The sequence below is a fragment of the Acipenser ruthenus genome, chromosome 16 (assembly GCF_902713425.1).
Source record: "Acipenser ruthenus chromosome 16, fAciRut3.2 maternal haplotype, whole genome shotgun sequence".
NCBI classification, from domain to species: domain Eukaryota; kingdom Metazoa; phylum Chordata; class Actinopteri; order Acipenseriformes; family Acipenseridae; genus Acipenser; species Acipenser ruthenus.
Window position 1 is genome coordinate 19,023,672 of NC_081204.1, and position 26,650 is coordinate 19,050,321.

The following is a 26,650-nucleotide window of genomic DNA, read 5'->3' on the forward strand; positions in this document are numbered from 1 at the left end:
TCTTGTTTTAGTTTATTTACCATTGTTGGATCAGATTTTAAAGTCTTATACAGTATTATTAGATGGATTGTCCTCATTTCTAGTACCCGCCATTGCCTGCTTTGTCCAGACACCAGTGCAGTCACAGCCCTGCATGCTGTCAGTACCTGCTGAAGGAATGAATTCATACCAGAGGCCACTTATACAACATTATAAAACAGCTCAGGATTATTTTTTGTTCTTCAGTAGTGACTGCACTAAATATTGTGTCACGTTAACTAGAGTCCAGATCCAGTCAGTCCAATAGAAATCAATTAATTACAGGTCTTCATTGCATTTACTGCTCAGAGGACCAGCACATAGAAATAATGCAGTGCTTCTCCTCGGCCACAAGAGGGCAGAAGCCGTTTGCTAGATTCATCAGCAACGATTCTAAATGAGGCCTAGGGAATGGGAGTTGAACTGATGTGATATTGAAACAAAGTTATTTTTATTTCTGTAAATGTTTGTATTTTGTGTATATGATGCTATTATTTGTCTTTAATCTAATATTGTGCTATTATTCTCTATACCCAGTCGAGGCTACATTATTTCCAAGCAATCCACAAGTTTATACTGTATAAGTGCTACTTTATACTGTACATGCGTGTAAAAATGTAGGTGTGGTACAATACAAGGCAGACAGAGAGCAGGCTTGTATAAAATACACTGTTAAAGGCAGGGCCGCTTTGTTTGTTGTTTGTTCGACTCAAGGCCAAAAGGGGATATGGAGTCTTACTGCTTGATTTATATTCAATTGAACTCACAGAATAAAACCACTAGAGATCAATCTTTATTAAACAAAATAAAAATACACATTTCCCATGTATTCCCTGCTTAAACCAACACCTTCTTCAGCCCCCCTTTAAGAAAAGCAATATGACAGAATACACCAAAAACCAATACAATGGCAAACTAGACGCTCTAAAACACAGAGAACACAAGTTTGCAGCTTTTAGCAGAAGATCAGATCTGTAACATCAATGCTTTTTGTTGTTTATTTAGTGGTATAAACTCAACACTAGATAAAAGAAAGCTTTATGATAGCCCATTGTGTGCTATATGACACTGTATCAACACCATTGTATAAGTCCAGCAAACCAAACCAGAATAACTAGTAACTAGTACAAAGCAAACCTCTTGGGTGTGCATGTAAGATTGAGGGTGACTTGGTTTTGTACAGTCTCATGACACAGAAAGACAATGCCCTGGTTAGCTAGAGATGCCAAGAGGATTTCTAGCAGGCACTTAATGACTCCAGTGGTTACAGGGTCCCAGGCCACACAGCCCTGTTGTGCATCATTAGTATTAGTACAGTGTCCTTGTATCTTCATGGGACTTCACATGGAAACAGAGATTAGAGGGGTCACAAATGGAGATTAGAAGGGTCACAAATGGAGATTAGATAAAGGGGCATTCAGAACAGCAAATAGGAGGCACTTCTTTACACAGAGAATTTTGAGGGTCTGGAACCAACTCCCCAGTAATGTTGTTGAAGCTGACATCCTGGGATCTTTCAAGAAGCTGCTCGATGAGATTCTGGGATCAATAAGCTACTAACAACCAAACTAGCAAGATGGGCTGAATGGCCTCCTCTCCATTGTAAACTTTCTTATGTTCTTAACCCCTGCAGTGACCCTGCAATCAGGTAATTACTGCGAGCATCCTTATTTCTTCAGGCTGGTGGCAGCGGATCATGCACTACATACAGAATGTTATTAATACATTATAAACAGGGTCATTGTGACAGATGTACTTTTAGACCTGCTGTACATACAAATATTTGTAATGTAGCAATCAGGCATTACTGGACTAAATGTACTGTACTTGAGTGATAACTTGCTTTTATATAACTTTAAATTAATTCTGTCCCGCTGACCTATATATTTTCTGTCAGAATAAAGTCACTGACTTTTCTTTTTATTTCAAGGTTTTAAATACTGAGCTTTTTTCACCCCCATGAATTCAGTTCTCTCCTTTTATGTTTCAGGGATTGTGGCAGGGCTGAGGCGCTCACCTGTAAATAGTGGGGTTTTGTTTAATTGTAAATAAAATACAATAGAATTCAAATAACATTTGTGCTAGATATGGCAGGGCTGGGAGGTTAGAATTCCCTCTGTGCCTAATTTAAATTCATGTGCAACATGTGGCCAGGTGTTGATTGACTCATTAATTGCCAATGAACCCTGGCCACACGCCTTTAAAAAGGAGTGAAAAGCCCATTTCTTAATCTACAAGCAGGAACAGGCTGTCTGGGAAGGCAAGTTTGTCGGTACTGGCTGGCTGGCTGTACAAATATCCAGGGTGAGCAAACACAGGAACAACCACGTGTAGACCAGGGTTCCAGTGTTTAGAAGAGGGATTCGTTTCAGGGAATTTGAATCCCATGAGAGTATATTTATATTTGTGTCAGGGAGAAGGTTCTTGGAGGTACCTCCCTTATAGTGGGAGCAGTGCCGAGCCACATGACGGCAAACCTTTGTTTTAAGCTGTTTTGCCCACTGTTTTTTTTGTTTTTTTTTAACTTTTTTGGATGTACATTTTTGTATATGTCCTCTTGCACTGGGGCTACCATTGTTGGTACCCTAGTGGCCGGCTCCTACCACTGCACCTGCTGGTTTTCTGTCTGTCTATCAGCGGATCCCCTCACTTGTATGTGAACACCCCTCACAAGGACTAACAATGTGCACTTATAGAGAACATGTTTGCACATACAGTACATGCAATTTCACTTGCAAAAGTTTTTACTTCTGCTATTTGCACTCGACTCATCCAACACAGATTACCAGTGCTTTCAATTCTTGTTACAGACTCTGTGCATTTATAGATCGCCCAAATATTATTATTATTTTTTATTTTCATTCAGTTATTTTGTTATGTTAGCAACTGTGTCATAAGGTGGCCACATGCTGTAACTGCAGCTTGTTTGTTTTCCTCACATACTTTATTATTTATTATTATTTATTTCTTAGCAGACGCCCTTATCCAGGGCGACTTACAATCGTAAGCAAATACATTTCAAGTGTTACAATACAAGTAATACAATAAGAGCAAGAAATACAATAACTTTTGTTTAAGCAAAGTACAAGTGTGACAAACCACAATTCAATAATACAGCAGATAATAGTGATAGTTACATCAGGATATGATTACAAAGCCATAAGGTAGCTACATATCACTACTGAGGTAAGGATCTCAAAGGGATGGTCAGATCCAGTCTGTACTTCTAAAAGGTCTCACAATAACTCCTCGGATCCTTTTCCAGTTCCGGTTCTCTTCAGGTTCTGATAATCCGATATGCATTCCAGTTCCTGCTCCACCTCCACCAGGACTGGGATACAGACTTCTTCTTTAGGAATGAATATCTGGCATTCCTTTGCTTGCATTGTCCAGTTCTGCAAATAGAACATTAATTAGGGATTATTCTGAATAACCTTAGAGGAAAACATTTGATGCAAAAATGCTAACAGGGACTACCATTTGAAACAAGTGTGTTATAATGGCATGCATAGATGAGTCAAAACGTACATGAAGTTTATTATTTCTACAGAGTTCATGTTTTTAGCAGTAATATAGAAAAATAATACTTTCTAAAACTAAAAAATAACTAAGCATAAAACACTTCTTGAACTATCTTATTTGATTGTGTATATTAAATGATTACTTCATACAGTCTGACAGAGAGAGCACTAGCTATTTAACAGCTTTGGGTAGGTTATACTATATTAAAATGTACCAGCTTCAAGTAAACACAGCAGGGCTCACTCAAAAACAGAGCACAGAAGAATGAAAGGAAGTTATGGGACTAAATAACACAATCATTAGCTAGCTGCTCTGTGTGCTGCTCCCTGTTTCTTTAATGGTCAGGTTTTTATAAACACAGTGTGAGGGTTTATTGTGTAAGGCTACTGAGGCAAAGATCTAAAAGTTAATGTCAAATTCCACTTAAAACAGGCTTCAAATGAAACCCTTGAGCACTTCACTTACCAGCATCTCTCCATTCCTTTCAAACATGTCTTTGAAAAGCTTTCCTGGGTCAGGGATCGGAGGCAGTAGATAAATCTGGAGTCTTAAATAATATAAAAAACAATAATAAACATCTGAATAAATCATAAAGTAATGTGTAAAAATTAAGAGGATACTGTATACGAGCTGTATACGAGCTATATTGAGGATACTGTATACGAGCTGTATTGAGGATACTGTATACGAGCTGTATTGAGGATACTGTATACGAGCTGTGTTGAGGATACTGTATACGAGCTGTATTGAGGATACTGTATACGAGCTGTATTGAGGATACTGTATACGAGCTGTATTGAGGATATTGTATACAAGCTATATTGAGGATATTGTATACGAGCTATATTGAGGATATTGTATACGAGCTATATTGAGGATATTGTATACAAGCTATATTGAGGATATTGTATACGAGCTATATTGAGGATATTGTATACGAGCTATATTGAGGATATTGTATACGAGCTATATTGAGGATATTGTATACGAGCTATATTGAGGATATTGTATACAAGCTATATTGAGGATATTGTATACGAGCTATATTGAGGATATTGTATACGAGCTATATTGAGGATATTGTATACAAGCTATATTGAGGATATTGTATACGAGCTATATTGAGGATATTGTATACAAGCTATATTGAGGATATTGTATACGAGCTATATTGAGGATATTGTATACGAGCTATATTGAGGATATTGTATACAAGCTATATTGAGGATATTGTATACGAGCTATATTTTCTGAATATTGACTATTTCTTACGTGTTTAATACCCTGTAATGTATCATTTCTCTAGGGGGGTTTCTGCTTGACAAGTTTAAAGTGTGTATGGTGGCCTCCACCGTGGTCAGGCACACACACCCCACAGGGGCAAATCAAAGAGAAGAACACACTAAGAATAATAACAACAGTGAAATCAAAACATGACGACCATGTTCAATCTATTTTAAATGTGTCCTGCACCCTGGAATTGAACAGCAAAAAGAACACTCCTATGCCTGTGGTCAGTATTTATTCCTCAGCCCCAAGGTGCTAGAGACTGCAAGCTTACCTTTTGAGATAAACCAGAAGTGTAATAGCTGCTGCAGCGACCACAAGAGGAGCAACAATTAACACAACAATGTAGAGAGTCCGGTCCGTTTCAGCTGCTTCACCTGGACAAACAAGAGGTCTTTAAAAAAGAGTCCAATACTACAACTGTAGAAACAGTTTGCAGTGTATAACAAACATCAGTGAAAAACATGTGGCCCAAGTCATACATAACCCAATGAATGTGTAACCTGTAAGCCCTTTGAATCCCAGCATGGTTCCAGAACAGCAGGACTCTTCTCACTTTAATCATTGAACAATTATAAGGGTTAATAGCATTCATTCAAATAGTTTGTTTTTCAGTTCTGTAGCATTAATGTGGAATGTTATCCTTTCAAACAAACAGGAGTTAACACTTTGCAAATACACCTGTGACAGAGAAAGAATACATCTTGGATATAAATCCCCCTCCTGACCTGTGAGGGCGCTGTGTAAGGGAACAGAGTGCCCCAGACTGGATGGTCTGACAATTAATTCCAGGGAAAGGTGGAAGTTGGCCATCTAGAAAGGGGGCGGAGCTACGGGACACCAAGTCATCGCCCCAGAAGGGAAGCGATGTGGCAACCGCGGATTGGACGTTTGCACTCGCTAACCAAGGGGGCGTGACTGACAGTACAAAAGGGGACGTTGCTAGGCGATCTGTTCCTTTTGTTATGGTTAAGCTGAACCCAGAAAGGAGAACTGTGATTTAACCGTGAGCGTTTTGATTGTTTGTCTCATCAAGTAGCTTCTTGAAGCTGATCCCAGGGTGTCAGCTTCAACAACATTACTGGGGAGTTGGTTCCAGAACCTCACAATTCTCTGTGTAAAACATGCCTCCTATTTTCTGTTCAGAATGCCCCTTTATCTAATCTCCATTTGTGACCCCTGGTCCTTGTTTCTTTTTGCAGGTCAAAGAAGTCCCCTGGGTCGACATTGTCTACACCTTTTAGGATTTTGAATGTTTTAATCAGATCGCCGCGTAGTCTTCTTTGTTCAAGACTGAACAGATTAAATTCTTTTAGCCTGTCTGCATACGACATGCCTTTTAAACCCGGGATAATTCTGGTTGCTCTTCTTTGCACTCTTTCTAGAGCAGCAATATCCTTTTTGTAACGAGGTGACCAGAACTGAACACAATATTCTAGGTGAGGTCTTACTAATGCATTGTGAAGTTTTAACATTACTTCCTTTGATTTAAATTCAACACTTCTCACAATATATCCGAGCATCTTGTTGGCCTTTTTTTATAGCTTCCCCACATTGTCTAGATGAAGACATATACAGAGTCAACATAAACTCCTAGGTCTTTTTCAGAGTTCCCTTCTTCAATTTCAGTATCTCCCATATGATAGTTATAATGCACATTTTTATTGCCTGCATGCAATACTTTACACTTTTCTCTATTAAATGTAATTTGCCATGTGTCTGCCCAGTTCTGAATGCTGTCTAGATCATTTTGAACGGGTTAGTGTCTTTCAGGACTGTAACCCGTTGTTTTGGATCAATTCAATACACATTGCTCTGTATTGCCTGGGATTATTCTTTGTGGTCGCCAGACTGGGATTATAAATAAACGTATTGTTTGGACCGTGAACTTTGTTGTCTGTCTTCTGTTTCGTAATCACATCACCTCTACACCTGCGCACTGCAAACCACTTTGCCACAACACCTTACTGAAATTTTGTTTAAAATAACTGCAAAAAGAATATTCAGCCACCAGGTGCACATTCAAGTGATTAGTCCCAATCTCCACCATGAAATGAACAAACAGAACATGGCCGAGGCTCCTGGGTGCAAGGTGAGCTGTGCTCGTGGGGGGGGTCACATTATTGTGCTTCAGCGACCCCTCTGGGAGGGTGAGTAGAGCTGTGCAGGGAGGCAGGGGGGTTGTGCTTGTGAATAGAGATGAGAACAGAGGAGGCCCGCTGATCTCCAGTCCTCCTGGCTGCTCAGCAATCACTGGACATTCAAATTGGGTTGAAAAAAAATCAGGGTAATGCGAAAATACTAGAAGCAGAACAAAAACAATTAGTATTGTTGTGATGCATAACATAGTTACCATAGTGTTTCACTTCACTCCATTCACCCAAGCTCTTGCTTCCACAGTAGCCATTGTATTGGGAACGCACTTGAACCATGTATTTTTTCTTTAGCTCAATATCGAAGCTGAATTTAGGGTCTTTTATTCCAGTTATCTAAAATGCAAACAAGAGTATGTATGACATACAGCACATACGGATGGAAAACATATATATACTGAATGAATAAATGAATAGTAAGACACAACCTTTATTGACCCAACTCAATTAATCACAAGCAAAAACACGTCAACATGAGCCACCGTTAGCAATATAGATTTGATTTCAATAAACACACCACCCACACTTCAGAAGCAGTCCTCTTCCAAACCTTTTCATTAAAAGTTGTATTATTTTAACTTTGTATCTTTTGGAATGTCTGTGTTTATAAAAACCTGATAATTACAGAAACAGGGAGCAGCACACAGAGCAGCTAGCGAATGATTGTGTTATTTACAAAATAACCCTCACACTGTGTTTATAAAAAACTGATAATTAAAGAAACAGGGAGCAGCACACAGAGCAGCTAGCTAATGATTGTGTTATTTAGCCCCATTGCTTCCTTTCATTCTTCTGTGCACCGTGTTTTTGAGTGAGCCCTGCTGTGTTTTCTTTTCTTGTGTCGTCGATGTAGCAAGTATTTATCACATTAAATGACCACAAGAGTTTCGTGGGCTGTTAACTTCAACAAGGGCTGCTTTTGTGCACTCAAAATATAAAGTGTAATGCTCCCATTTCATAAAGCCCGGTGGTGCTTCTTTTTTACGGGGATGTCAGGGACTGATGGAGCTGGTTACCATGTTCCTCTAAGCATGGCCATTATTTGGTTGAGCACATTCCCAGAAGTTTGTTTAGGCAAACACAGTTAGCAGTCACTTAGTAATCACGAATTGCATTTGAAACAACAAAACAGAAAGCACTCTAACTTACATCTTTCCAGTGTGTCAATATGCTGTCCTTGTATCTTAGATCAAAGGCAATGCAACGTGTGGGGAAGTGACTTGGTTCTGCCCACTCAACGAAGAGTTTGTTTTCTTTCAATGTTATGCTTGTAATGTTTGGAGGATAAGGCTTCACTGCAAAAACAACCATGTAAGCAGCATGAACACAGGAGTACAGCAATTCCACCAAACAACAACAAGAAAAACAAGAACAACATATATACCTATTGTCTGTGGGTCAACCGCCGAGTGGAAGGGTCTGACTTCAGCATAATCTTGGGATCCATTGACTAGAATATACACAATACGGGATGCATTCCACGGCTGTCTGGACTCGTGGAAATGGCATCCCTGCCTCACACCATCACTCACGATGTATTCGCTGCATGTTTGCAGTTCGCCCAGGTTTTTTTGCCTACACAACAAATAGCAGAAGTTTGGTTGTAACACAGTACACACTACCCTCCAGAAAGAAAGAAAGAAAGAATTAACACAGCTGACTACAAATGTTTTATCGGTAGGTTTGGACAGCATTCTGCATTAATTGCTGCTTCTATTTTTTCTATTTAGGTAGATAACAGGTCAAATTGGTCCTCCTTTGTGGCTCTACATAGAAATACACACACTACCAATACAGGTGAACAAATGAAAGTTGATTAGCATCACTGTAAAACAGAGCCAGTAATTTGTTTCCTAATCTCTCCCAGCTGTCACATTGCAGAGAAGTGTCTATGCAGTTTATAACAATGTGGATGAGCAGGTCTCATCAAAATGACCACATTCAATGAAACATCAATAGAAACAGTGGCTTTGGCTTCAGGATCAAGAGTAACTTCAATACAAACCAGTAGTAGAGGCTGTATGCGAAGTGTGGTTTAGTGCCAGGCTGCCAAGTGCAGTTCATGCATCCCTCCTCATAGATAACACACTGGAAATGTTTCACTGAACTTTCTACATCGCCTGATGAACGTGAAATGATATGAAATGTATTATAGCAGTATGCAGTTAACAAAAGCTATAAATACCTTAACACTTATTAGAAATAAATAACACAGCACTGTACATCAAAGAGCTGGTAACTAGAAGTTCATTTCAGGGGGTTTCTGTATCGGAAGACATTTTTAACACCAATTCCATAGATAAACTGACCCTGTGCAGAATAGTAGCGGTTTACTCCTTCACCTCAGATTATACAATAATAGAGTAATACAAATACCAGGGAAAGTATGACATAGAAACCAGAAATCTGCAGCACATGTGCTACCCCATGGACATCTGCAGCACATACTGTATCATGACAGTGTGCTGCCCTGCCCCATGGAAATGGCTTCCAGGTGTCCCATTATAATCAACAAAGATTTTGTCGAAGCATTCATTTCCAATGCAACAGGAACGTCCTGCTTGATAGTGATGCAGTGGACCGTGGTGACATGCTCAATTATCTGTCAGAAACCCTTTGGAATCTTTTGATTTATACAGTATTGTATGCTAATAGGATAACATTTTAATTTGAACAGTCAGACATCATCAACAAAGAAACAGAATGTGTGCTGCAGCATAACAAGAGAGTCGACGAACCAGCAGCAGGGCTAATGGGCTTTCTGATGTGTGGGACACTGCAGCTCTTAGTTAAGGTTTGTTGTGTGTGGACACTGCAGCTCTTAGTTGAGGTTTGTTGTATGTGGACAGTGCTGTCCTCGGTTAAGGTTTGTTGTGTGTGGACAGTGCTGTTCTCAGTTAAGGTTTGTTGTGTGTGGACAGTGCTGTCCTCAGTTAAGGTTTGTTGTATGTGGACAGTGCTGTTCTTAGTTAAGGTTTGTTGTGTGTGGACAGTGCTGTCCTCAGTTAAGGTTTGTTGTATGTGGACAGTGCTGTCCTCAGTTAAGGTTTGTTGTGTGTGGACAGTGCTGTTCTTAGTTAAGGTCTGTTAGGACATGTAACAGGGCGAGCAGCCCTGTACATTGTTTATTTTTAGATCGGGGTCTCCCCCTCCGCCCCTGTGCAGAGTATTGTTTTTGTTTATTATGATTTATTGTATTATTGTATTTATGTCGGCGAGCGCCGTATGTTATTGTTTTGTTTATTTTTTAAAACGTGTCCTGGCAGAGGCGAGATCGGTGCTCGTCCTCTGCCAGGAGTAATTAATTAATAAAACTCGTGCAGAAGGTGGCCATCTCCCGAATGAATTAAGTGGTTTAATTTGTTGCTAATCGGGAGATGGTCACCTGTTAATAAAAGCCTGCAGCTCTCGGCACTCGGGGTGGGTGTCAGAAGGAGAGAGTGTGTGAGACAGGAGACGGAGTTACTTAAAACGAAACTAAATCATAGCATACAGGAACAGTGACAGCGACTGCCCAGCCTGACCTGTATGGTTCATGGTTCATTTATTTTGGATTTTGTGTTCGTGATTTGTTTTTGTTTACCCTTTTATTTTGCTCTGTGAGCAAGTGTTCTTTTGTTTAAATATTTATATTTATTTTTGGTTGCTTTAAATAAACCGGCGCCCGCGCCACTGCACAATACCTTTTTGATTTTGTTGTCCCTTCTTCTGCCGTGACGTCAGACCCTCAGCCATTCCTGTCACAGGACACTACCTCTTAGTATTGTTATGGCCCACAAGCTTATGGTTGATGTTTTCACATCTGATCTCAACACTAACTTTTAGTTCCAAATAATTGTACAGTTTTGAGTGCTGCTATGTCCTGGTAAAGAAATACAGCAATAGGACTGATTAAGAAAGCTCTCGGCCCGTTGCAATATAGACCTAAAGGATGGCTGTACTAGGATCTGCGTCTTACCTGGTGGTGCTGGTAGAGATATGTTTGCCCATTCACCGTCCTTACTGGAATCACAAATATTAAATGCTTTCACATGGAAATGAATTTCATCATTCAAAGCAAAGTAAACTTCCCGAGACAGACTGAAATCCCTGACATGATTTTTCTATAAAAAAGAAAAACATTTCAGAAATATTGAGAAATTATTCATTTAAAATATTTCGAGCGTAAACAATACACAAAACAAAATGTAATGGTGAAGAATGAATGAAGATGCAGCGCTCACAGAGTTTAATGAAGACTCGTATTTTATACAGCCTTTGTCTGCAGCTACACCGTCTGGGGGGCTCCATGACCACGTCACATCAAACGGGTTCTTTATGGAAGACGTGAGGTTTCTCGGGGCTGGGATCTTATCTGAACAGCACAAAATGAAATTAAGAATGACAAATTACAATGGAGTTGTGTTGTGTTAATGCAGCTTAACAAAATCATACTGATGTCAAATTCCACTTTCAAATTAACATGCATTTGTTTTATAATAATGTTATTTGTTTTATTCTAGAAACTCCACTGACAAAACTTTATTTAAACGTGTATTTTGGTTAAGCTGCTTGTATTCTGTTGCCGTTTTTTTTTCTTAAGAATACATTAAAATGCAACATGACTTCAATAGGACCTAAAGTTGAATGGATGAGGAGGTCAAGTATATATTATGGGCTATATTTTACTAACTAACTTAGGCTGGGACCAAATCAAAACTTTGACAACCCGCTAATCGCACTTAACAAAACTGTATTTAATAGCATTTTCTTTTTTTTCTTTTTTGTAAGTATCTTATTTCTTCTACTAATAAAAAGAAAAAACTCATCGATCTAAACAGCAGCTCAACCTTGTAATCCTAAAATAAGACACGTCAAAGTGGACCATGATCTCGTATGGTGTATGTAAAAGCGGTTCTATAGATTTAAAAAAAAAAAAAAAAAAACGTGTACTAAGCAGACAGACAGACGGACGGACGGACAATGTGATTCCATGTACCTCACAGACAATCTCCGTATCTATTCTACACCAGCTTTAATGTAACACAATGACGGTGGTGGATCATTTTGTTTTTCAAACTACTTACAGTTAAAGTGGAGTGTATCGGACGCTTTTTACCTGTGGTTGAGCATTCTCTAGAAACTAATAAACGCTATCCTGTCACACTTACAACACAGTAACCCACAAACACTTGAATTCACGGAATAACGACAAAAGCACTTCTCGTAAGTATTCATTACTCGAGTAAGTAATATTCCCCAGGAACACTGGCGTAGACTATGCCAGCAATATGCTGAAATTTTGATATGTTCTCGACCAAAATGAAGAATATGAACTACTTTCTGACAACTATAGTTTGTTGTATTCTTACTCGTTTCTCTCCCGTGAAATAAGGTGCTGTATTAGCCACAAGAACGTCGTGTATAATATAAAGTGAAAGTACAAATACCTCTGTAACTTTCAGCCCAGGTGATCATTAAAAGCAATCCAATAAACCAAAACATTACTAATCCCATCTGTCTGCGTATCCGATACATGTGACGGGCATGTCAAAAAATAAAAATAAGCTGTCTTTCTGGCATCCAGCGAGCCCCAGGAAGCGACTCGGTATGAAATCCGGGAATAGTAGCAGCACTGCTCTCGCATGATTCAGAAACCAAAGCTGCGGGCGCTCCCTCGAATGAAACGTCAGTCCAGCCCTCCGTGTGTAGGCGGGATCTATCAATTGTTATCACTATGCAATTACAAAAAAAAAACAAAAAACAAACAAACAAATAAAACAACTCCAAAATAAAACGGCAATGCCTTAGAATTGGAAGTACTGCGGCTGTGCTATGAACTTTATACACGCCAGTGGTACTCCACGCAGAGAAGTAGGCTACATAATGATTTGAACCACTTTTGTTCAACAAAATAATTATCTTTTTTTAAAGTGACATTTACTTTATTTACATGCCCACGATTCTTCTTTTGTAAACGGTCTCTGTACAACACCCTTGTTTTGCGTGCTGCAATGATTACAAAAAAAGAAATGAAAAAGTAACTGCATGCATCACAACATTGGGGTAAAAGGATTTAATGAAAAATTTAGGTTAACATAGATTCCAAAAATGTATTTTCAAAACATACAGTGTAAAAAAAAAATTATAATAAAAAAACAGGTCATGACAACTTAAAAAGACTTTTCACATTTGAAATTAATCATACGATAATTCATTGCAGGAAATATGACACATTTCATAGTACATGTTTATTCATAAAGCACATTATACAACAAGTGTATCTTTTTAAGATTCTTTCATATATTATTATACAGTATATGATATAAATCTGCATATGTATTTTTTCAGTGCAACAACATTTCATACTATATATAGTATGAAATGTTGTAGATAGATAGATAGATAGATAGATAGATAGATAGATAGATATACTACGGCAAAAGTGGTGTGTGTGCATTTGCACTTGTTTATGAATTAAAAACAAATATAGGTAATTGAGATGTGTGATATCTTACATTTTTATCATTGAATACATGACTACGCTGATAACATTTACTTTCTGAGATGAAATGAATCAGCAATAGTGAGAGCTGACTGTTTACCTCAGTACAATCACATTCAATATGCCCAAAGATTACGCTAGTCCTTGTCAGGTGAGTCCTCCTTACCCAGATCACAGTGCATCTCTCAGGTCACTCATATTTAAGCAATAAGCCATGGGAATGTGTAGAGGAAACACAATAGCTAATGAATATGAGGTGAAGCTCTGCAGTGTCTCTATTAAGGACTTTGCAATGTACATTATTTCTGCTCCAGTCAAGGTTTTTATCATTGCTTTGAGGGGAGAAGCATTCTGTATCTTCACTGCCACATTCTGCTTGGTTTCTTGAGTAAGAGATGGGTGTTGCAATTCTGCACAGGAAGTAGATGTATTTGTTTCTTGTAGTTTTGAGAGATACTTGCACCATGTTTGTGGGTAGGAAGGAGATGTTTTCTACAAGACTAAATGGAATTAGGAAAATGTGATACCTGACATAATTTAATACAGTAACCCCCCTTTATTGAAAGCAACCTTCAGACTGGAGCAGTGTTCCCCAACAATATCCACCTCTCAATGTTACAGCATCAGCAGTGTGTGTAGAGGGCTATACTGTCCTTTCATTCTACTGCACTGTAAAGTGTAAAGTAACAGAGGCTGCTCTGAAGACTTGATGGACCCTCCAGCACCAAGGCACTTCTTCTCTTAGTGCATAATGATCAATATTGTACAGCAATGGGAAATCACAGTACAACACCATTCTTAATCATGATCAATATCGTACAGCATTGGGAAATCACAGTACAACACCATTCTTAATCATGATCAATATTGTACAGCATTGGGAAATCACAGTACAACACCATTCTTAATCATGATCAATATTGTACTGCATTGGGAAATCACAGTACAACACCATTCTTAATCATGATCAATATTGTACAGCATTGGGAAATCACAGGACAACACCATTCTCATAGTATGCATTGTTTAGAGAATAACTGGCAAAAAAACAAAACAAAAAAATAAGCACCTTCTTTGACGTTTACCAGTAAAGCTGTCAAAGAAAGCAGCTCAATCTTTAACAAACACAGGCTGTCCTGATTCAGTGACACTACATTATCTAAACTCTTCTGGGGACACACATTTTTTGATAATCGTGTGTTTTGAAGAATCAATGTTTTATAGGCTTTTATTGTGTAAGGAGATACTTAAGAGTTTCAGCCTCATGTTGATCCTGATAAAGGCCTACATGGTAGCAGGATAGGAATGCTGGGGAGACCCGAAGCTCATATCAGAGGAGGTCCCACTGATCGCTCTGAAGACATGCAGAGAGTTCTGCAGCAGAGAACGCATCATGTCCTCCTGGAAAATCTAAAAGAACATCAAAGGCAACAGATCAGAAATGAGGCTTAGCAAATGAAATTCCAGTAATTTTCCTTAAATGAATGAACTGTTGGCGCAAGATTACCCAGTGTCCTTATAGCTGAATGGCAATGCGGCATGTTTAGGAGGAGAGAGGCAAAAGGTTAGAACAAATCACAGGTCAACAGGATAGATTTTTCTTTTTGCAGGTGTTTTCATTTATAAATGTACAGTATGTATTATACATGTAAAAACTTTTCTAATGGAATACCTGGATGAACCCTGCAACACTACCAGTGTCACAGCAATGTCAGTAGACTGTTCCTGGGTCTTGTAGTAATGTGAATGTCAGTGGAGTGTGTGCAGCAGTGCTGTCTAGGTCAGGGGTGTCAAACTCATCTGGCAACTTAGGCCATTTAAATGAGGACTCTTCACTTGGTGGGAAAGTTACACATCGTAATGTACCTGAAAATGTCTATAGAAATTGTACACAGGCCAATATAATCAAATATACTACTTTACACAAAACCCATTCCCCCCACTGCACGATTCCTAGTCATCAAAAAGTATGCAGGCATGGCTTCAATCAATGAATCAACATATTACTTAATGTATTTTATAGTACAAAAATAGGCAGATATAACTAGAAGCAGCTTTCTTCGAACACTGAAAAACACCCAATATCACAAATCTAATATAATGAAGGAAAGAGAGTATTTTACTTTCAATGGAAACCTTAAACAGAAAAAAAAGATGTCAATATATATAATGCTTAGGGGTAGATGTACTAAAGTGTTGCGTTCCAGAAGGAAGTGTAGCGTGAAATGTACTAAACAAACACAACGCTGTTCGCATCATTGTAACGAATGCTTTGCAGCCGCAGTTCTTATTTGCACTTTAGCCTTAAATGAATATGTAATTCTGAGCGTTCCTGCAGAAATTCATAAAAACAGGGTGGAGATAATGAGGGAGCAAAAATACTGTAACGAGATGTACTAAAGCTGCGGGCAATTGCGACACTTACAAATGCATCAATTTGTTAAGAAGTTTTGAAAGCATGTTTTAAACAGTCGCAATTGTTGCTGGCATTTCCCTGTCCGCTTTTTCTCGTGTGTTGCTAGCTGTGCTCAATGTATTTGAGACAAACACCCAAGTACCTAATTTTCACTAAAGTCAGGGTGTACTTACAAGCCTTGAAAACACATTTCTATCACATTTCTGGTTTTCCCAGTGTGTTTGGAGTAATAGACTGCACACATGTGCCACTAACCCCTCCAGCTCATTCTGAGCATCTGTATAGGACCATGATCTATTGTCTAGGCTACTAAGTAGACCAAGTTAAAAATAATAATAATTAAAATAAAATAAAAAAAACCTTAAAATCATTTCATTTCAATTTAAAATAATCTTTTATTCGCACTGCACACCAATGCGTACAATGCAACAGCATGATTTATTTTCATTTGATACTACTGTACTGTACTGTATACTGTATAGGCCTACTGTACAGATTTATATTTTTACATAATGTAATGTGTAGCCTACCCAAAACACATCAGTGTTATTTCAGCGCAATGATTTATATTTAAAATACACTGAGAACTGTAAATGTATGTGTGTGCGATTTTATTGTATTGCTTTTAATCCCGACACCTCCTTATGTCAGACAAACATGTCCGGTTTAGCGAGGGGTTACAGTATGATTGTGAAAAGCTTTTTGGGGATGAAGGTTAAGAACATACGAACATAAGAAAGTTTACAAACGAGAGGAGGCCATTCAGCCCATCTTGCTCGTTTGGTTGTTAGTAGCTTATTGATCCCAGAATCTCATCAAGCAGCTTCTTGAAGGATCCCAGGGTGTCAGCTTCAACAACATTACTGGGGAGTTGATTCCAGACTCTCAATTCTCTGTGTAGGAATGTGCCTCCTATTTTCTGTTCTGAATGCCCCTTTATCTAATCTCCATTTGTGACCCCTGGTCCTTGTTTCTTTTTTCAGGTCAAAAAAAGTCCCCTGGGTCGACATTGTCAATACCTTTCAGAATTTTGAATGCTTGAATCAGATCACTGCATAGTCTTCTTTGTTCAAGACTGAACAGATTAAATTCTTTATAGGGGGACATGTATCAAGATTGACCGATACAGCAGCACAAATTTGAACCCATCCCGAATGTATTAACTGGCCCAAAATTAATGGGGTATGGCGTAAGCTGGCACATTTAAATGTAAATGCTCTGCGCTGGTGCTCAAAATGGGCTACCGGTAGTACAAACGAACAGACTAATCTGAAAAATAGCGCCTCCCCTCCAAACAGGCTACCTCAATTGAACAATAGGTAGATAATTTGGAGAGGCAAAAATGACACTTCAAAATGGGCAAGCCTGTGTTTTGAATTAAATGTATAGGTTTTAACCCACTAAAGTCTGGGTAAGCTCATCTGGAGAGGCAGAAATTACCCATGCTGACTAAGTGTCTTGACTTTATATTATATTAGTGCTCCCCCTTTATAACACTGTAGTTGAGTGCCATAGTTAAGAGACTATGCTTTTTGTGTTCCGCCTTATAACAAGACTACTAGTGTTAGTGTAATAGCATTATGGGGCAAATGGGAGCCATGACCGTACCGCCTTATAACCTGTTCCGCAGTATAAAGGGCCACCTTATAAACGGGGAAAACTGTATTATTATGCATGCTGTGACAGGATGAAGGTATATAGAAGGAGTGAAGTGTGGCATCCTGACAGAGGTGCTAAAGAGGCTAACTCCCGTATCCTTATCAAGATGGAACTGGCCTCAGGTCTAGTGTCAGGTTGTGGCAGCCACCTTGATAAGGGCAGCTAGACAGGTGCTCCCGATTCCGACTCCTCAATCCCAAGGTTAAGCAATTAACCCATTTATTAATGAGTGGTCAGGATGGGGTTGATGGGACAGGGTTGGGAGTATACAGGGAACTGTGATAGCTGGGGAAGGGGACAGACGAGAGCCGGACTATATATAGGAACGAGACAGGAATCCTAACCTGTAGCCTTTCTTTCCTGTGACCAGAAACCCTAAGGACAGCCTGTGTAACCAGGGCTGGGGAACAAAGATACGTGCCATTGCAGAACCATCTGAACCGGATGCACACAGACGCAGCCGGCTCAGTAACACACCGGTCGTCTCTTATTTCTGTTTATTCTCGTCACACTTGCTTTTCTGTTGTTTGTTGTGACACTGTATTGTAAATACTGCAAATATACACACTGTTTGAATCACACCTCTGGACTCTGTTTATTGTTTCATCCCTACTGTACCACCTACGCATACCTATCAATAATTACAAATATGATGGTGTGTGGTGTCTATTGTGAATTCCCTGGATACCTCTATACCAGGAGAAAGCCATGACATTATTTGTGTCCCTCTGTGTAACAAGATACCTGGGCATCCCTAAAACAGTTTGAAAAGCGAATGAATGGTACACAGGTAGTGTTAGTGTTAATATTGCACAATGATGTATGTATCTGTGTCTAACCTGCTCATGGATGATATCAGAAAGCTCCTTCACCATGTCCTTGAAGTTTGATTTTAGTCCTTCATGATATTCAAACTGGTCCTCTTTGATCAAACGCTCGTTGAGGTCCAGAGCAATGCTGCACGCCTGCACAAATTTCCTATTCAGAGAGAAGAGCAGAAGAGAATGAGGAGGATCTCCCCTGGAATCGAAACACACCAGAACATTGGTTTCAGTTGTAAAAACCTTACCTGAATATTTCTTTAACCCATACCTGAATATTTCTTTTAACTCCTTCACCTTTTTATTCGAATACCTGCTGGATTTGGAATCCTCAAGAAACACCCTGGCGTATGCTAATGGTCCAGCATTCACCTAAATATGAACAGAACATTATTGGTGAGGGGCTGCTGTGACAGAACAGCACAAAGCAACAGTGTTTAAACATCTACGATACCTGCTCTCTCACAAGCAGGGTCTAAACATCTACTACACCTGCTCTCTCACAAGCAGGGTCTAAACAGAGGGGGATCTAAACACCCCTTTAACTCTTATGCCAGCTTGTGGTGGGGTGCCCCGCCCCTGTGCGTATTTTGTGTTTTATGTTGAATGTGATGTGTTATATGTTGTATGTAGTGTGTTATTGTTGGTGTATGTATTGGCACACAGGATATAATGCAGGGTTATGTAGCACGAGTGATTTAAAATATATTTTTGTATTTAGACACAAGGATTGCACAATCACTTCACGTGCAGATTAAAATGGGTATTAGTATGGAAGCACGGGTAGTAGAAATTAATTCAAGCGCAGATATACTGAGATTCAAATTGAATGATTGATTAGCAATCAAGTCTCGTACAGCTGCATAAAAGGGTGAGTTCTTCACGCACACGGTGTTGAGTGTTCGGTGAGTAGAGAACGAGAGAGAGAGAGAGAGAGAGAGAGAGAGAGAGAGAGAGAGAGAGAGAGAGAGAGAGAGAGAGAGAGAGAGGGAGAGGAGGTAACAACAAGAAATGATAACAATTGCTACTCGTGCTGGCTTTAAACCAGCATGATAAATGTTTGTTCCATGTCTGTTTTGTTTGTCTGTTTCTTTTGGCCAACGTGCCTTTTGTTTTTGTAAAAGTGTTTGTGTTTTGTTTATGCCTTTTATTTTTGTTAATAAAACACTGAGCGCTGCAGCGTCTCAGTTTCACCCGCAGTTGCTGTGTTTTTTGGTTTCATTTCTGGTCTAACGTCACCCCTACAGTCATCCTGTTCACACAGCTGTAATGCATTGCCCCACAGCAGAGCAGGATTAGGGGTAAGGAGACCCGTTATCGTCACTCCATTCCTTCAATGTTCTGACAGCATCTTTACCTGAGCAGTGTTGTACCTGCAGCTGCTGTGATGGTTTCCCTGCAAGGAGTGCAACTTCTACACCCCTGGCAGAGGGTTACTAGTGTCCATTCATTTCTAGGGACATTGTGTCGTAAAATGTGTGAACAGATTTGAAATAAAAAAGTTACATTTAATGTGCTCAATTCTTTTACAGCAGACTCTTGGGCTCTCAGTTTTTTCGCAATAAGGTATTTGCATTAGATGCAAATTAAACCACATAAACAGACTGAAGCAGCCTCACTGTAAATGGAAAGTGAAAAAAAAACTGTTCAGTGAGAGAAACAATAAGAATGGCCCACATGCAGTAGAAATAATCTATAGAGTACCATAGAACATGGGTCATTAAAAGCTTGAGAATTAGGTCTACTGGCTGGTATTCTGTCCTAAACCAGCAGTTTGTCAGTCCCAAACTATGTAACATAAATTATATATAAAATAAACAGAAATAATATAAATGTGTTAATCAGATTATTTTGTTTTTTTTATTGCATCAGTGGCAGCATTCAGTAGAGCGGGAATTGTAAAGGGCATTTGAGCTGAAACCCCCAGACAGGAGGGGTAGTTTTAAAAGAGATGTTGAATTGAACATTGCCATTGAAAGGGCAGTTTTTTGTATTGATTTGTTACACTTTTTGTAATTCTTGGTTTATTAATTGAATTTTAAAGTAAAATGCTACTGCCCATTTTCATCATCACACAGCACAAATGAGTCTGCCTTTAAATCATGATACCATCGTCCCTGGACGAATGTACGTGCAGAGAAAGGTACGGCAGGAATTCGATGCATTTCTAAATATTCTGCATCAGATTACACAGCAGGCAGACCGAGAGGAGAACAGACCGGGAGCAACGGCAACAAAACATCCATTTAACCACCAGAGTCTCTTAAGAGTGACCCAAATCTGTTTAAAAAGCTATTTATTTTCAAATCGCTGTAGTTCAGGGACAAGACTTTGGCAGTTCATCTAAATAATGCGCTTTTTAAAATTAATTTTTTAACATAAACTATGATGTGTATCTCACTTGAGATACCTTTAGTAAATATACCAATTTTTTGACAAGATTTGTTATTTATACTCTGCGGCCACTTGTGCTTTTAACCTTGTGGTCGCTCAATGTTGCAGAACAGTTTCCCGATGTCTCCATGGAGGGGTTTGGGGTTTGTTTCAGAACATGGTTTTGCAGTTCTATTCTGTGCTCACGATTGATTCATCCTGTAGTTTAAGCTGTTAACAGGTGCTCTGGATACCAAAATAAAAGAAAGCAAATTAACATGCCCATATTTCTATTGAAAAAGAACAAAAAAACAGTTTTCGATGTGAGAACGTGTACAAATTTCTGTGCAGAATTCTCCACCTTTGTGTGAATTCTGTTTTGATAACTTGAGACTAAAAATAGTCTAGTGTTGCAAAATGCAATTCAAGTAGGTGACTAGTTATTACATGTAGTCTTATACTGTTTCATACATAAATATTGTTAAATATTGGACACTTGGCATGTTTATAAACATATTTGTATTACATTAAAGGTTGGGGCGGCCTACACTAAGGTCCTGCACAACGCTCTTCCTTCTCTTCCTCTGTCATGCTAAAGAATGGAGAACATCCAGCACAGGCTCATCCACTCCAGCTCCATCACCAGGGATCTGCACCCCCAGCAGGGGAGAAACAAGCCCACTTTATACCCAAACTCTAGTATACGCTCATGTAAGTGAAATCAATCTCAGATTAGTCACTTATGCTTTGTTGTCAATATGCTCATTGGTCAATGGTCTTCTTTCCACGTGTGCACCACACCCACACCAATGAAACCTCCTGTAAATGTTTAGAATCAGAGATCTCTCATGAGCTAACACTGTGGATGGCAGTCACCTGCACTGAAACGCAGCCCTGCAGTTTGAGCTGCAGCTGGATCATATCCACGTCGCTGGAGGAACACAGCCCCTGCAGCTCAGCTGTCCTGTCTTTCATCTCGTCTAGTGCAACTTCGATCGGCTTCAGGTCCACCTGGTGTTCGTTCATGACTGCAATTCTCTTTTTCACGTAGGGGAATGTATTTGTTGCTGGGAAAGACAAGAAATACTGTATATTACTTCTTGTAAGCCGTATCACATCTATAAGTTATAACAATACCTGTAAGATGTATTGCACCATCCAGTCGCACTCAGCTACCACACAGTGAGCCTTCATCGACGGGCACTAACGCTTACATAATGACATCTGTAACAGCTTAATAGCAAACTTGTGTTTTAATAAACAATGGACCGCAGACCGTTAGAACTGCACTTCTGTCTTTCTAAAACTACACACTTCTTGATAAGTGTCCTTAAATTCAAACAGCTGAATACAAATACAATATTAACACTACTAGCTTGCACTACAGTAATATGTACTTTAAACAACTATGTTGCTGCTTTGAAACTGAAGAGTGTGATTCATCGATTGCCAGTTTCTGAATGTGATTCTGAGCGTGATTCATCGATTGCCAGTTTCTGAATGTGATTCTGAGTGTGATTCATCGATTGCCAGTTTCTGAATGTGATTCTGAGCGTGATTCATCGATTGCCAGTTTCTGAATGTGATTCTGAGCGTGATTCATCGATTGCCAGTTTCTGAATGTGATTCTGAGCGTGATTCATCGATTGCCAGTTTCTGAATGTGATTCTGAGCGTGATTCATCGATTGCCAGTTTCTGAATGTGATTCTGAGTGTGATTCATCGATTGCCAGTTTCTGAATGTGATTCTGAGCGTGATTCATCGATTGCCAGTTTCTGAATGTGATTCTGAGCGTGATTCATCGATTGCCAGTTTCTGAATGTGATTCTGAGCGTGATTCATCGATTGCCAGTTTCTGAATGTGATTCTGAGCGTGATTCATTGATTGCCAGTTTCTGAATGTGATTCTGAGTGTGATTCATCGATTGCCAGTTTCTGAATGTGATTCTGAGCGTGATTCATCGATTGCCAGTTTCTGAATGTGATTCTGAGCGTGATTCATCGATTGCCAGTTTCTGAATGTGATTCTGAGCGTGATTCATCAATTGCCAGTTTCTGCCAGTGATGTCACTTTTCTACTCCACTGCCCTTTATAAGTTTACCGCATTTTTTTGCATGGTATCTTTTTACACTTTAATATACTGTACTAGACGCCTGTATAGTTACAGTAGAGGGAGTGCTTCTCTTCAGTGTACTGATTTCTAAAACATGGGAACCAAAACAGTTCATTACTGAACATGGTTCGAATTTTGCAATGATGTTACTAGATATGCAGATATCCCTTATAAAAGCTAACCAAAGTAAAAGCATAGTAAAGTGTAATAAAGCATAGTGAAAGCATGGTAAAGCTTAGATAAGCATTGTAAAGAATAGCAAGGTATGCATAAATCATATTAATAAGCATGGCAAACTATGGTAAATGCGTAGCATACCCATGGCAAAAGCATGCGGGTCTGCATGATGCCCGTGGGTTCTTACTTGTCAGCACGGTTCTTTTCTTGCACTGCTCCTCAATCCCTCCGTGTTTCTTCCCTGATAAGGTATAAGGAGTCTCAAACACAAATCTGTTGATGTTGTGGTTCTTTTCGAAGTTGGTCTTCTTTTCAGCAAGTTCTTTCTCCTCAAAGAACGGTTTCACAAAGGTCACTTGAATATATGCATATTTAGGGTCCAGTTGCTTAGAATCCACCTTAGAAGAAAAATGCTCGTTTACCTGGCTTTTATTGCACTGTTTAACACACTTTCCTTAACATCACAATAACTATGAATAAGAACAAGTAATGTTGCGGCAAAGGCATTCTAATCAAATTGTTTTGTAAAAGTAAAATGGATGTGAAAAGGTGTGATTTGTATCAGTCTGGACGTTGAAACAATGTCACAGTGAAAGATGAACTTTTGGACAACACCTGTAATGGAACCGAAGTGAACTCTGAACATGTGCAGTACGCGTGTATGTCTCTATACAATCAGAAAGGATGAGGCACATGTCACTTTCAACCTGTTCAGTGCCACTCCCATGGGATCATGTGTGCTTTTGAAAGCTACCTTTCCGATATCAAGAAACCATTTTGGTCTGTTAATTTCCTCTTCACCATTAAAACTAATGAAACTCCTCCATATTGCTATTCATAAAATGATCTTAGCAAACGGGCGACTGTCACAAAGCACTTTATGAATGGGTATACTGTCGTTGAAGAACAGAAATCCGCCTCTTTTTGATGACATCATCAGCATTACTAATTTTCTTTGGGTAGCGTCGGTCGCTGTTGCAAAAAGAAAAACAGAATCCACCAACAGTAGCCTCTTACCGAAACCCGAGTCTGCAGCTGCCAGTCACGGGCAGTCTGCAAAACCTGATTCCGATGCCCCGATCACGTCTGCCAAAAATTCAAGAAAGGATTCTTTAAATAAATACTTTGTATTTTCGTTTTGTTTGGCAACGCTGGTAAACACATTTCCATACGCACACATAAGATTTCCATTCTTAACTGCAGGAACCAAAAAAAAAAAAAAAACAACCTAAAAACTAAACAAAAAACACGGACGTTTGAATAAGAATAATAATAATAATAATAATAATAATAATAATAATAATAATTTTGAAAACTACAAATTCTCAACTTTTAGTGGCACGATCAGTGTTTTTTGCAATACCAAGCAAGCCCAAATTTCCCACCGACTGTATCAGCAGCACTGGTATACTGTATATTGTAACGCTCCATGACACACAGGCGGTGTTCGTCCATACTGTTAACTGTGAACACAGGTAAAATAAATAAAAAGAAAAGGACCGCTGTCAGCCGCGGATCACGACAAAGAAATAATAATAACAGAATAACTGTCTATTCTCAGCCTCTCACTTGCTCTCCGCTTCAAAATGATTATGCCAGAGAATATGTTCTTGTGTGAGTATACATTTATATTAAACATTTTCCTTCATATAAAGCTCCACATTTATTTATTTTTTTTCAAAATAAGCAGTGTTAATCACGGGTATGTCAAACTGTATAAAAGAGCAAGAGTAGTAATAAAATATGTCTTTAAAATAATCGTCTGCCGAGGCTGTCATTAGTTTAGACTTGACTGTAGAAAGCATTCAATAACTCCTAGTTATCGACAGCATTTTGCTGTCGTTCACTCTTGATGCTTAGGACCGATTAAAACTTTATGCTAATGAGGTAATCGTTAACCTTTCTCTCAATTCGTTACAAACATGCCTTCATAGACGAAAATCATTGGGGCTTAACGACGCATCTGATTTATCTGTTATGACTAGCAACTGTCGTTAAATAAGCGGCTATGGACAAAATCCAATCATGTACTCCTGATTTCTCATTTCTACAGGCATTAACCCTTTATAAACAGACCCCACGGGGTGTAACAATGAATCGATGCATCTCAACGCCCTGGTGTTACTGTGAGGAACTGCAGACACTAGGGGTGCAGCTATAAATCGATTAATCTCAACACCCTGGTATTACTGGAACTGCAGACACTAGGGGTGCAGTAATGAATCAATGCATCTCAACACCCTGGTATTACTGGAACTGCAGACACGGTGCAGTAATGAATCAATGCATCTCAACGCCCTGGTATTACTGGAACTGCAGACACGAGGGGTGCAGCTATGAATCAATGCATCTCAACGCCCTGGTATTACTGGAACTGCAGACACGAGGGGTGCAGCTATGAATCAATGCATCTCAACGCCCTGGTATTACTGGAACTGCAGACACGAGGGGTGCAGCTATGAATCAATGCATCTCAACACCCTGGTATTACTGGAACTGCAGACACTAGGGGTGCAGCTATGAATCAATGCATCTGTTATTGATCATCTGTCCTTAAATTTCCCAAGCTTCAATTACATATTGGTGAATCGATGCATCAAATTAGAACCGTTTGAAGTCTCCTGATGCCGGTTTGCATTAACCTTGAGTGTGCGCTTCTTTCAGTGCTAGTACGACAGATTAACAAGGTCAGCGCGTTGCTAGGATACGCACTTTAGGCCTCTACATTCACGCTGGACAAGCCATATCTGAAGTAGGTCTATTGTATTCACGTTTTCTTGATTTAAAAATGAAGGCAACAAGTTTTTTTTGTTTGTTTTAAATCTATTAAATCTACCGATTACCTTTTGTTTCAAAGCACGTTGTGTTTGGATTATATGTCAATGTTACATAAAAATATGCTGAATTTAGTACGGTGGTTAAATTACTCAGGATTTGTGAAATTAATTAAAATGCTTTGCTTTGGACATAACATGTTAACAGTAATGAGCAACCATAGTTCAGACAGAAATGGATTCTGTTAAAAAATAGTGTATTTTTTATTATTATTACAATGTTAAAGGGACATCTGATACGGACGCACGCATATTATTTTCAATTGTTAAAAACTCAAGTCCTTTATTTCTTTTTTGAAGTTGTGCCTTTGTGTTTCTGATTGCACCACTAGAAGACATACATTCATATCTGATCTGTGCTGTGCAGCTGTGCTGATAAACTGATAGTGGGGGTTTTAAATAATATTCAAATGTTTGCAAATCAGGCTGGTTCCTAGACATGTTTCAAAGACAGGCTTTCTTTGTTGGATCTCATTGAGGCTGCAAATAGGATGATGACACGCAGACACCAGGGCAGCAGTGAGAAGTAGTAGGGCAGCAGTGTGGAGTAGTGGTTAAGGCTCTAGACTCTTGACTGATGGGTCATGGGTTCAATCCCAGGTGGGGGACACTGCTGCTGTACCCTTGAGCAAGGTACTTTACCTAGATTGCTCCAGTAAAAACCCAACACTATAAATGGGTAATTGTATGTAAAAATAATGTGTAAAAGAAAAAAATAAATAAATAAATAAATAAATAATGTGATATCTTGTAACAATTGCAAGTCACCCTGGATAAGGACGTCGGCTAAG

General features: G+C 39.1%; 2 protein-coding genes across 3 annotated transcripts in view; both read right to left on the bottom strand.

Moving 5' to 3' along the window:
• Positions 1 to 2,864: 2,864 nt before the first annotated feature.
• Positions 2,865 to 12,646, bottom strand: LOC117412028 (interleukin-13 receptor subunit alpha-1-like). 2 transcript variants are annotated; one of them, XM_058988989.1, is made up of 11 exons: positions 12,410 to 12,646; positions 11,204 to 11,334; positions 10,939 to 11,083; positions 10,664 to 10,717; positions 8,986 to 9,100; positions 8,365 to 8,555; positions 8,130 to 8,275; positions 7,181 to 7,316; positions 5,102 to 5,204; positions 4,006 to 4,087; positions 2,865 to 3,413 (listed from the first exon to the last, which is right to left on the bottom strand). In XM_058988989.1, the coding sequence occupies exons 1-11, from the start codon at positions 12,495 to 12,497 to the stop codon at positions 3,255 to 3,257; spliced, it is 1,350 nt and encodes a 449-aa protein (XP_058844972.1). In that variant the 5' UTR covers positions 12,498 to 12,646; the 3' UTR covers positions 2,865 to 3,254. The 2 variants fall into 2 exon arrangements, with proteins under 2 accessions (XP_058844972.1, XP_033875859.3); XM_034019968.3 differs by lacking the exon at positions 10,664 to 10,717 and having other exon boundaries at positions 2,871 to 3,413; positions 12,410 to 12,643.
• Positions 12,647 to 13,020: 374 nt separating this feature from the next.
• LOC117412018 (dedicator of cytokinesis protein 11) overlaps positions 13,021 to 26,650 on the bottom strand; it is a 116,810-nt gene continuing 103,180 nt past the window's right edge. Inside the window, exons 49-53 of the mRNA XM_058988990.1 lie at positions 23,213 to 23,423; positions 21,610 to 21,800; positions 18,632 to 18,732; positions 18,379 to 18,517; positions 13,021 to 14,874 (exon numbers count right to left, since the gene is read on the bottom strand). Coding sequence (XP_058844973.1) covers positions 14,749 to 14,874; positions 18,379 to 18,517; positions 18,632 to 18,732; positions 21,610 to 21,800; positions 23,213 to 23,423 — 768 coding nt within the window. The 3' untranslated portion in view covers positions 13,021 to 14,748. The remainder of the gene's footprint in view (positions 14,875 to 18,378; positions 18,518 to 18,631; positions 18,733 to 21,609; positions 21,801 to 23,212; positions 23,424 to 26,650) is intronic.